This window comes from Conger conger, chromosome 5 (genome assembly GCF_963514075.1).
Source record: "Conger conger chromosome 5, fConCon1.1, whole genome shotgun sequence".
NCBI lineage: Eukaryota > Metazoa > Chordata > Actinopteri > Anguilliformes > Congridae > Conger > Conger conger.
The window spans coordinates 37,251,635-37,263,720 of record NC_083764.1 but is presented as its reverse complement, the minus strand read 5'-3'; the positions used below and the strand labels follow the sequence as shown (position 1 = coordinate 37,263,720).

The window sequence follows — 12,086 nt, the reverse complement described above, 5'->3', positions numbered from 1 at the left end:
TCCACACACCACCTCTTCGATCCCAATTTGCTGTGGCATTCTATGTCTACAACTAATCATGCTCAGAGCTACCTCTGACATCTGGGTCTACAACCAATCACACCCGCAGTTACCTCGGAGATCTACTTCTACAACCAATCACACCCGCAGTTACCTCGGAGATCTACTTCTACAACCAATCACACCCGCAGTTACCTCGGAGATCTACTTCTACAACCAATCACACTAAGAGCTAACTCTGTAGTCTAGAATATACAGCTCAAGTAATAACAGGCAATGCTACTTTTCAGTCTGCATCTACAGTATAACTAATAACACTCTGTGACAAAGTGCATGTCAAAAGGAACGTCATTTCAACATATAATATATATGAAGAATGCTGCGGGCCCAGAAGCCTCCTGAGCCTCATCTGCAGAAGGAAACAGGACAATAAGAAACAGGTGAAGATTTGCCTGAAAGTGTCAGCCCTTATGCACCACTTCAGTAGCTCAAACTCCCAAAAACAAGCATTCATCAAAGGATGATTTCCACAACGGGGGACATTGGTTTGCATGTGTCAACCTCAATTGGTCTGCACCATCTTGCATACATACTGTAAAAGGCTCCAAAAACTGAAAGTATGAAAGCAGACGGTGTAGTGTCCTGCACTGCTGGAGCTTCTAAGTCACGTGGTTCATTTGGCTGCAGGGAATCTCTTTGACACTGACCTCCATGTTGGCTCTCTTTCTCAGTAAACCCCACACTGAGTCAGAGCTTCATTTAGATTCCTCCGTTCACCGTTACTCCCAGAGGGCTGGTCAGGAGCTGAGCATTGCTAATAGGACCCTTTCTCTGACTCACAGTAAGCGGCATGATAATTGAAATGCCCAGCTTCAGTCACAGGGAGCATCATGGGATAAGATGGATGAGGTACACACCCCCAAACAGGTCCAGCATTCCACCGGCATCCACTTTGGCAGGAGAAGCTGCAGCAGCGAGAGGGGCAGCTGGGGTAGAAAATGCATCTGCAGGAAACAGTGTACAGGTCAGGAGATACTACTGCTGCTACATGCACACACACACACACGCATGTACACAAACAGGCGACACACATAGAAACACACGTACACAAACATACTGTACACACATGCATGCACACACACACACACATGCATGTACACAAACAGGTGACACACACATAGAAACACACAGACACACACGTACACAAACGTACTGTACACACATGCATGCACACACACACACAGGCGACACACACAGAAACACAGGCACACACACACACACATGAACACACACAGAAAGGAGTCAAAGCCTGATCTTGTGATCACTTCTAAAGGCGACCCTAAAAATAGTTTCAGGAAAACCTGAGAAACTCTGTGCCGTACTGACAAGGGGCATACCCTGATATTTGATCTGTGACCACCATACCTCCCATGCGAATAAGGCCTGGGGAGTGAATACTGCACTCAGCATTGTGAGGACAAGAAATAAGCCGGCTCTGAGCTATGCCATAAAACAACAAAATGGCCAAAGTGAAGACTCTCTTGGGGCACAGAAAAGTGTGGACCACAGGGGAGGTTTGGGGAAAAATAGGTTCAAACAGAATAAGAATAAAGGCATGTCAAACTCAATTTTGGTCATTTTGTGATGAGACTATAAGTGAAACGGCAGTGGAATTTCAGAAGAGGTTTGTTTGAGAGGTCTAAATTACCGGGTATGGGAGACGTTTGGTTTTATGATAGCTAATGAGATGTTTTCTCCCTTTAATGCCACAAGATCAAGGCCATAAATTAGCTGGTAATTTTGTAATGTCTGAAATACTGCAAGTTTCCAGCAGGTGCATTTAAGGCACCTCAAAAAAGCCTCCTAGGGCAAATGATGTTGTTAAGATAAACTGAACTAGAAGAGGAGGATACTGATGAGCCAAAGCATTATGACCACACACAGATGAAGCGGTAACACTGATTACCTCATAATAACGGTGGATATCAAGGTCTGGGATGTATTGGATGGTAAGCGAACAGTTGGTTCTCGTAGATAACATGTTGGATGCAGGACAAATGGGCAGGTGTAAAGGCCTCAGCGTAAAGTCTCTGACAAAAGCCAAACTGTTATGGCCAGATGACTGGGCCGGAGCATCTCAGAAATGGCAAGACTTGTGGCGTGGGGAGTACCTACTGACAGTGGTCCGGGGAGGGGCAAACCAAGAACCGGCAACAGGGTGTTGGGTGCCCAAGGCTCATCGATGCACAAGGACACCAACGGCTATCACGTCACAACACACAGTGCATAGCACCCTGCTCCATATGGGGCTGCCTAGCTGGTCAGAGTGTCCATTCTTAACCCTGTCCACTGTCAAAAGTGCACACACACGCCGCTAACCTAAACAATGATGCGTACCAGGTACACCCCATCATGGCAACGGTACTCCCCTATGCAAGTGGCCTCTTTCAGCAGGATAATGCCCCCTGCCACACTGCACAATTTGTTTGGGAATGGTTTGAGGAACATGATGAAGAGTTTTTGAGGTTTTGCCCTGGCCTCCACATTCCCCAGATCTCAATCTGATCAAGCATCTGTGAAATGTGCTGGAACAACAAGTCCAATCCAAGGCAGATCCAACTCGCAACTTACAAGGATCTACTTCTAACATCTCAGTGCAAGATACTTCAAAGGTCTTGTAGAGTCCATGCCTCAGCGGGTCAAAGCTGTTTTTGGCTGCTTATGGACAGCATATTAGGCAGGTGGTCATAATATTTTGGCTCATCAGTACAGAATACTTTTGTTGTTTAGTTTGTGCATTTTCATCTGAGCTTCAAATCACTTATTCAATTACACACTCAGAGAGCACTTTATCATAATTGCAGATTAATTATATTCAATATGATGAATGAAATGAAGATAAATCCTCCTTTTATATCATAGACTCAAGACACTAGGATGTCAAGGGCAATGGAAACAAAGGAAGTTCTCTGAGCGCTAGTGAAATAGAGAGCTCTCAAGCCTGACTGGGCCGGAATGAGGAGGCCAAAGAGGGGCAATGGACAACTGTCCACACTGGTAACGTTTCACAGCCTGTTTTTTTTTCCTCTGGACTACCTGTACTGCATCTTTACCTTAACTTTTAGGATGCAATGGTCTTGTACAAATGACGCATATGTGCCAGTGTCACGCTATCACCAAAATAAGCACTAGAAACCTATCCAATAAGCGTCTGCTGCATTTGGTCGTGGAAGGTAATGGCCTGGGCCACCCCCTCGATCCGCCCCTGCCCAGAGGCCCTGTGCCTCTGTGCCACGCTGGATTGGCATGTAAACAGGAAGTGAGACACAGGAAGTGAGACGCAGGAAGGAGAGCCCTGGGAACTCACCGGACAGGAGGTCAGCGGTCAGATTGGCGTCGGGTAAGGGAGAGGGCCCGCGCGAGGTTGCCGGAACAGCTTCCGGGGGCGAGAGGAGACAGGGGGTGAGAGAGAGCAGAAGGGGAGGGACTCACGGCGGGGACTCGCAGCACTCCACACATGAGGTCACACAAACCACACAGAGGAAACAAAGAGCGGAGGACATAAATCGCCCAAAAGACAGAGATGTGCTGAGTAAAATGAAGAAAAAACTCAATTCAAAACTCAAACGTCGTCTCTGTACCTGCAGCGAACAGGTCTAGACTAGGAGTTGCTTCGGCTTTGGGAGCTACAGTGGAGCTTTGATCAGGCATAGAATCAAATAAATCTATGAACAGGGACACACACATTAATAATCAAATAAACATGGTAACATAAGCAAATGCAGGCACATACAAACTGATAAAAAATAAAAAAAACTGTTAAAAGCAATGTGAGGAGAATCAGGGAATGCCATGCATAGAAATTGAAAGATAGCAAAACTAAAATAAGCTTCTGTTATGTGTAAATGACATTTTTAACTGAAACGGTAGAGCAGATTATGGAGTTGGGAGACGGCTGTGCAATGCTTACTGGTGTTGTTCGTGTTCAAGGATTTCGGACACAGGAGATCTGAGTTTTTGTGTGTGTGTTTGTGTGTGTATGTGTGAGTGTGAGTTTGTGTGTGTACGTGTGAGTGTGTGTTTGTGTGTGTACATGTGAGCGCATGCAAGTGTGTATGAACAGTGGCAGAAAGTATTCAGACCCCTTCACTTTTTGCACTTCATTGTGTTTCTGCCCAGGAATCTACACTCAATAACCCATGATGACAAAGTGAAAACGTTTTTAGACATTTCTGCTAATTTATTAGAAATCATTCACATTTACATAAGTATTCAGGCCCTTTGCTATCAAAATGCTTTAATTATCCTTGAGATGTGTCTAGAACAGCTTTACCCAACTTCACGTCCTGTGGGCGACAGTGTCTGCGGGTATTCGCTCCTACTGTGCGCTACACCAGCTAAGCTAGTGAAATCAGGTGGTATAGTGCACGGTTGAAGCAAATGCCTGCAGACACTGTGGCCAGCTGTAACGCTGGTCTAGAATGTGGAGTCCACCTGTGGCAAATTGAATTGATTGGATATAGTTTAGAATGTGTATATAAGGTCCCATAATTCACACTGAATGTCACACAAAAACCAAGGCCCTTGCTCATTTTGAGCTGCTCATGCTGTGCTGCTTGCTAGCCGAGATGCATTGTTCATATTACCCTGCTCTGGAAATCATGCTGCTGTCTGGCTCATTCTGCATGCTAAAGCCATAGCGCTGCCCGGCTATTTTTGCTGCATTGCTTGTTTTGGTATGCTGTCACTCCTATGCTGCCATTGCTCATATTGCATGCTATTGCTGCATTTGCTAGTTACATTTGCTCAAATTATCCCACTTATTCCAAAATCATGCCTTCAGGATTTTTTCTGTGAGCTCCGCTTCTCCAGATCCCCATGAGGGGATGTTGCTGGCTTACAACAGGGAGTGATCAGAGACAGAGCCTTGAAGCCAAAGTTTGCATTTAAACCTCAACAAATATTGATTAATTCATTGTGAGTTGTCTGACTGAAATAAATGTGCAAAAATAATATTTTTACCCATTTATAATTCAATCTACAACACATTAAAGTGTGCAGAAAGTGAAGCGCTCCGAATACAGTGCATGTGTGACAGAGAAAGAGATAGATTGTGTGATATAAGTGATATAACGCTTGGCTTAATATGGTTTACAACTGCGGTCAGACAAAAAGAGCCAAAAGAGATAAGCATGACTAGCACGAGGAGAACAAATTACCACAAAACAAATCTAGCGAGGGAGTGGTGGGGACAGGGGTGGCGGGGGTGGGGGCCACATTCGGCATTACTGCAGCAACGCTGGTCTCTGCAGGCATCATTGCAAAGAGGTCCAACCCCGGAGCAACTTCTGCGCTGCCCTCAGTGGGGGCAAATGGGTCTGTACCGCCCTCAGTGGGGGCAAATGGGTCTGCACTGCCCTCACTGGGGACAAATGGGTCTTAAAGATAAGACCAGAAAAGGGAATGGAGGGTGTTACACAATACTAACGCATACTGTATCTCTCCACCAATTGATTGGTCATTTTACCATTAGGCTCCAAGACACTATCTGTAATAATGCAGTAAACTTAAAGTTACACAAACAGAAAGTAAAAACTAATCTGATGAAATAATGAAAGTTATGAATAATTAGAATCTACTGCAATTCTATGCCATTATATGCTCCACCTGAGTTTTTCTAAACAGGCATTTGGTGCTTATTTTCATCTTGTTCGAAGGGTCCTAACTGCATACTTACCAATGTGCTTTTTCAGATTTTAGTGTAAAATAAACAAGACAAAATGCATTTAGTACACATTATCTGGTAAAAAAAAAAAAAAAAAAAAATAGTACGAGTGAGTACATGAGGCAAAACACATATGAAAGAAGAGTTCGACCTGAATACTCACCAGGTGAACAGTGCATAATGGAAATGAAGTATAGAGAAGAGAGGAGAATATGACAGGACCAGTGGAGGCGCTGTGGGAAGGTGTGGGCACTGGGTCCTGTGGAGATGCCAAGGACCCTAGGTCCCTGGCCACATTACCAGCTTCAAATACACACAGCAATGGGATCGACCTTCCAGGTGAACACGCTCACGCATACGCACGCGCACACACACACACACGCCGCCCTGCCGGCCCGGCAGTAAACATGTTGCCTCGTCACCCACCAGATCCCGGGACCGTGACAGTGTCGGCCGGTGTGGGTGTGGCCGCTCTGGCCACCCCTTCTGCAGGAGTCTGAGTTTCTCCTGGAGGGGCGGAGAAGGAGTCTGCAGTAGAAGGGGGGGTGGGGGGGTGGGGAAGGGAAACCCGAAAACCCGAGAGGGAAAAGAAACGGGAACAGGAATCAGGAAGGGCAGAAACAGACAATGTAGGAATTAAGAATCAAAGCAGAGGAGAGAGAAATGAGAACAGAAAGCACTCCACCGCCATCGGAGAGCTTGCATGCATGTTTTGTGGCCAAGCAGGTTTTGTAAGCATATAAAAAGCCTTTGGCTAATTTTGGTAATGTTGTTTCTCAGTATGTCAGTATGTCACACAGTCTCGTTCAATTTCAATCCTTGCATAGAAAATGAGTCCGATTACAGGAGATGATTTATAAATATTTATACTAGCTGTCTATAATTTCAAAGTAAGTGAGTTTGTGGATTAGTGTATGTGTGCATATGTGTGCTGGCACAAGGCTGTTTGGTTTTTACATTGCTATTTGGAAATTAATAAAAGTGCTTGACTCTTAACTCCATCATGACATCAAACAAGTTAGACACAAAAATCTAACAGCAGTGAGTATTCAAATGGAGGAATATGTTTAGGTTACGGTTACCTTGTTAATATTATTATATAATTATGAGAAACAATAGTCAATTAATTTTACTACTGCTCTGTGCTGAGTGACCAGGACTAGATGTAGAGATCAGCCAGAAACTATGGTCCTGAGGGGAAGGGATCAGCCCAAGACTACAGTCCAGTGGGGAAAAAATCTGCCTCAAGCAGTGTCTCTCAACTGCAGTCCTCAGGATCCACTTGCCAGAAGGTTGTCATAGTAACCGGGAACTCACACACCTGATTTAACTATTCAAGAGCCTTTTTAGTGGTTTGATTGGTTCAGTCAGTTCCTGATTACAACAAAAAAAGGTCCCGAGGACTGTAGTTGAGAAACACTGGCCTATAGAACCTAGAGAAGGAGAGATCAACCCTCACCAGATCCAAGAGAGATATGAATGTTCACTACAGAGTTAAGCCCAAAACTGCAGTCTAGAGAGGGTGATATGAGCCCAAAACTGCAGTCTAAGAGGGAGAGATGAGCTCAACACTACAGTCTAAAGAAGGAGAGATGAGCCCAACACTACAGTCTAGAGAGGAAGAGATGAGCCTAACACTACAGTCTAGAGAGGAAGAGATGAGCCCAACACTACAGTCTAGAGAGGAAGAGATGAGCCCAACACTATAGTCTAGAGAGGGAGAGATGAGCCCAACACTACAGTCTGGAAGCGGAGAGATCAACACTTGAGCCTAGAGTTGATCAGCCTCAGAGCTAGAGAGGGTATAATCAGTCCGAGGCAGCCCCAGCACCAGACACTGCAGTTCAACTGATTCAGTAATTAATTCCTTCATCATAGAGAGGAGCAAAATCTTCCCATAATACTGAAGAAATATTCTGCAACAAAAATATTACCAATTGCATTCCATCCATAAATACCTATTTCATATCATAGTAAAGAGTACACAAAGGGAAGAGGGGAGCAGAATGTTCTGGAACAGTCCTGTCCCTTCTTCCATGAGTCCCAGAAGAAATGGTAACTGACCTCCAAAGAGGTCCATGTCTCCAGGGCTGGAAGGAACAGCGGCAGAAGGGGGAGGGGCCAAAGTGGCAGCCGGAGGGGCCGCGGTGGCATCAGGAGGAGCGGCAGTGGGTGTAACAGCGGCAGCAGAGGCAGGAGTGGAGGCAGAGTCTACAGTAAGGGTGGGTTCAGACAGAAGAGCTTCGGAGCTCGCGGGAACAGCCAAGGAGTCTGCAATCAACCACGCCCGCAGATACGAACACAAAACAAAGAGAAGAAGAGAGAGAAAGACACATTTCTGCCAAGGCTAGCCTTGAGGAAACAGAACAGAGGATTAAGAGGAGTAGGTGACAGACAGGCCCGTGTTTGCCATCATGTAGCTACAGCAAATGTCCAGCAGGGGTCTGTGTTTGCCCCTTACTCACCCTCCCCAAGCAAATCTGAAAAGTGACGTCACCCCGTGGCAAGCGTAGAGGAGCGTGAGGAGAAGATGAAATGGTGACAGTGAGAGGAAATTACATACACTTATCTGAAGGCACTGCACGCCTTATGAAGTGGTTAAACAAGATTTCACTTATCATAGAAAATAACTACTAGCATACCAAAGCAAACTGAATCAAAGGCAACCATACCTACATACCAGTAAGTAAATAAGAAAATACAGTAACACTTAAGGGCAAGAATTGCAGCCAAGTAAGGGAGGTGTTATAGAATACACGCAAATAATTAGACAAAATGTAAAATATATTTTTGTTTATTGATCTATGTTTGAGCCACTTTAGTCTGTATTTAGAACATTAAATGAAATCAGTGTTACACCCGCCACCCCCTCAAAAAAAAAAAAAAACCTGACCTGGCCAAAAAAACGGTAAAGGGATGAAATTGTAAAAAGCAATGTCAGATATTACTGCCTCAAACTTGCTTCATGACAACATCTAAAATCTAACACGACACACAGTAATTCTATCAGCAGTGACAGATTTTACCTCCCCAGGAGGATGTGGGTGCGGCCGCTGCTCCTGTGGGCTCTGGGGCACTGGAGAGGTCCAGATCCAGCAAATCATTCGACACAGCACTGCACGTAGGGAGGGAGAGAGGGAGGGAGTGAGAGAGAGATGGGAAGAAATAATAATGAATCATTTATTTATATTTTCACATTCACACAGAAATCACCCATGTCTATCCTCACGGAAATGTGCTGCCTCGTAGGGATTTCAATGTCAGAAGAGGCACGGAAAACAACTGTGAAAGCACGCAGTGAAACGTCCTTGTGTTTGTACCTCCATGTATCATTCTAATCACAATAGAAAGCTATAACCCCCATGTTTTATTTGGCGCTCCCCCTTGGGAGATCTGCCGGGCAGTGGCAAATTTGCATATATTTTTAGTTATTTTCCAAAGATACTTGTTTTTTGGACAACCACCATCTTCTGGGTTATAAGGCAGGGTAGTTTTGACACATTTCACTAGCAAGCAGAAACTGTGAGCCATGCAGTAGTACAACAGGCGGGGCATTTTAGGACACTGTTTTCCCACAAGCCCTGGCGTATTATAAATGCAATGCAACTTTTATTGTAACATTGTATATATTCCAAGTAGACCATGCACTTATTCAGTCCCATTTAGCACTCACTCTTATCAATTTCTGCTGAGACATTCATTACATATTAATGTTGTCAAATGCAGTTAGCATAGACAAAATATAGACCATTTTACAGGACAATTATCAGATGAAAAATGTAAAGGGTAAGACATGCTGGATCCACCAACCAACTTGTATTAAAACAAAGCATTTTTCCAGTCTGTTTTTGTTAGCAATATTGTCCAAAATCTGCTAAGAATGAGAAACATGTTAATGCATATATAATAAAATAGGAATATAAGGAGATGTCCCTGCACTGACGGCAGTGGTACGTTTCAAAAAGCAAACATGGTTCCTTTTACTCACACTTCTGTATTCTACTTTGCAGGCTGTAAATTGCAACTAACTCCAAACCCACTCTCAAAATATCTCTTGTAATTGCTACAGATTTCATGATTTCATTAAGATTTTCATATTTTTAATATACAAATACATTACACAATGAGCTTGTTTTGAGTCATGAAAAGTGGTAACTTTACAAAAGAAGTCCAGAAGGCTTGTCAGGCATGATCTCCGACAGCAAAAAATACATGCTGGCTATGCCTTATGGTACAGTTTCTCTTCCAACTTATTCCATCTTGTCCCTGGAGGTAATTTAACTAGCATCTCTTGTAAAGTCCTAGAATATAACAGACAAGTCCTGAACGGGAGGTGGGACAGGCATAGGAGAGGAGTATCTGATAAGCTCCCAGGTAAGTGAAGAGGAAGTTCATTAGGGGTGACTCACTTAGTGGCCCCAGCAGATGGTGGGCCTGGCAGAGCTTCTACAAGACCCGTGGCATCCGCTGTTTTAGCTGGAGTAGAGCTGGGAGATCCATTTGTCGGGGACCCCTTGGAGAAAAACAAGCCCATGAGATGTTGGTGTGTGTGCTACTGTGTGGTATATGAAAGTGTGCAAGCATTTACTGTAATTATGCCTGTTTGTGTATGTGTGTATGTGTGTATGTGTAAACCTGGACCAGGGGTGGACAAATTGGTTGGGGACCAAACCTAAGCTATGCGAAGTCCAGTGGACAGTCAGATAATTTAGGGTTCCCCTTTTTTTCCCTAAACCGCAGCTAATTGCTTGGAAATTAACAACATTTGTCAAAAGGACAAGATCTGGCGTACTATTTGTTTGGTGAATTTCATTTGGCTCTCCGTTCAGTATGTGGGAGCTTTTGATAATCTCCCCACTCTTTCATTCTTTCTTTTATTTCTTTTACACCATCAACAAAGCCGAAAACCAAGAGTATTCATTTTTTTAACGCAGTCACCAAACTCTGAAAGATGTGTAGACTAGAATCCCTTACAAAATTCTGAATATATTTTGGTAAATGAATGCTGCTGCATAGCCTGTAACGTCATTTAGTTTGATAGCTAAATTGGTTAATCGGTTAATTGGTTAGATGTGGCTATCAATAATGTTTTCTGCTAATGTAGAGATGAGCTGTTCTTACCGTTATTTGTCATTCTTGTTTATCTAGCGGATGAGTTTAATTTATGCAATACTGCGACACTGAAAAACCATGGTATTTTTGCCTAAGGCTATCATACCTTCAACATCTCATACTGGCCCATGCCTATATGTAATGAGTGAGATGTGCAGCCCATGTGATTCATGAATTCGACCGAATACATTATCTTGGCTGATTGGCTAAAGCATTAACGTACCTGCTGTTGTTTCATCTTCACAATCACTTCGCAAGAGTACTTAAGGGCACAGATGAACCCGAGCACATACTTCTACTATTTGAGATCTGGGCAACCGAAGAGTGCATCAGGACAATCATATTTAGGAGGTTGGTTGCCCAGAGGACAACCGCATGTATGTATAATTTGTCCACCCCTGTGGACATGCTTAGACATGTCGCATGCACGTCAGAAAACAGTGTAATGAAAAGGCAGATTCTGCCGGCAGATTTTCACTCACCTTAGTTGGAGACCTAGAGGAGATAAATAATAAAATTGAATGTGAGACAAATGAATTCAATGGTAGCTGCCACATGACATAAAACACATTCTCATATCCTGAGAGATGCAGGACATCAATGCAGAGAGCTTTCCAAGGGCAGTGACGGTCTCAAGGACTTCACAGACCTGAGGTACAAACAGTCACTCTTTGAGTCTGTCAAGCAAAAAGCACACGTCCTCCCTAACCAGATATTTATTGTTCAGGCCCCAAATATCTCCTCATTAATTTGACTCTGGCTATCAGAAATCTCAAATGACTAACTGAATTTAATCCTTTAATATAGGCAAAAGAACATACACTTACCCATCACTGCAGATTCCAGTCAAATGAAAAAGAATAAAAGTTTGGGTTAGTGTTCGGGATAAATCTATCATTCGTTGTAACAAATCCACTTCTACGAGAATGTAAGCAATAAGAAAAATGAAATGACTTCCGTCTCAGCTGTACTTACCCCTTCTTCCCCTCTAGGGTGTTCACATGAGCCTCCAGAGACTCCAGAAGACTGGACGGAGCCTAAAACGTACATATTAATGTAAAATCAGTAGTATGGTGACCAAAGCTAGCATGTAAAATGTCTGATGGGAAAGCGTAGGTCACAGATGAATGCAGCATCTGTGGTAGAGGGGCTACACTTTACTCTATGAAGGTATCCCACGTACCTCATTCCAGCCCCCAAAACAAACACCCAAATTCAGCAGCAGCAAACACTGACCCGAACATCAACT

The 12,086-nt window shown here is 43.8% G+C and overlaps 1 protein-coding gene across 1 annotated transcript in view; it reads right to left on the bottom strand.

Annotated features, from left to right (window-relative positions):
- Positions 1-12,086, bottom strand: part of LOC133128451 (clathrin coat assembly protein AP180-like) — a 45,797-nt gene that overhangs the window by 10,123 nt on the left and 23,588 nt on the right. Inside the window, exons 9-18 of the mRNA XM_061241977.1 lie at positions 11,813-11,874; positions 11,665-11,670; positions 11,320-11,332; positions 10,135-10,238; positions 8,752-8,840; positions 8,191-8,205; positions 7,790-7,996; positions 6,152-6,253; positions 3,368-3,436; positions 918-1,004 (exon numbers count right to left, since the gene is read on the bottom strand). Coding sequence (XP_061097961.1) covers positions 918-1,004; positions 3,368-3,436; positions 6,152-6,253; positions 7,790-7,996; positions 8,191-8,205; positions 8,752-8,840; positions 10,135-10,238; positions 11,320-11,332; positions 11,665-11,670; positions 11,813-11,874 — 754 coding nt within the window. The remainder of the gene's footprint in view (positions 1-917; positions 1,005-3,367; positions 3,437-6,151; positions 6,254-7,789; positions 7,997-8,190; positions 8,206-8,751; positions 8,841-10,134; positions 10,239-11,319; positions 11,333-11,664; positions 11,671-11,812; positions 11,875-12,086) is intronic.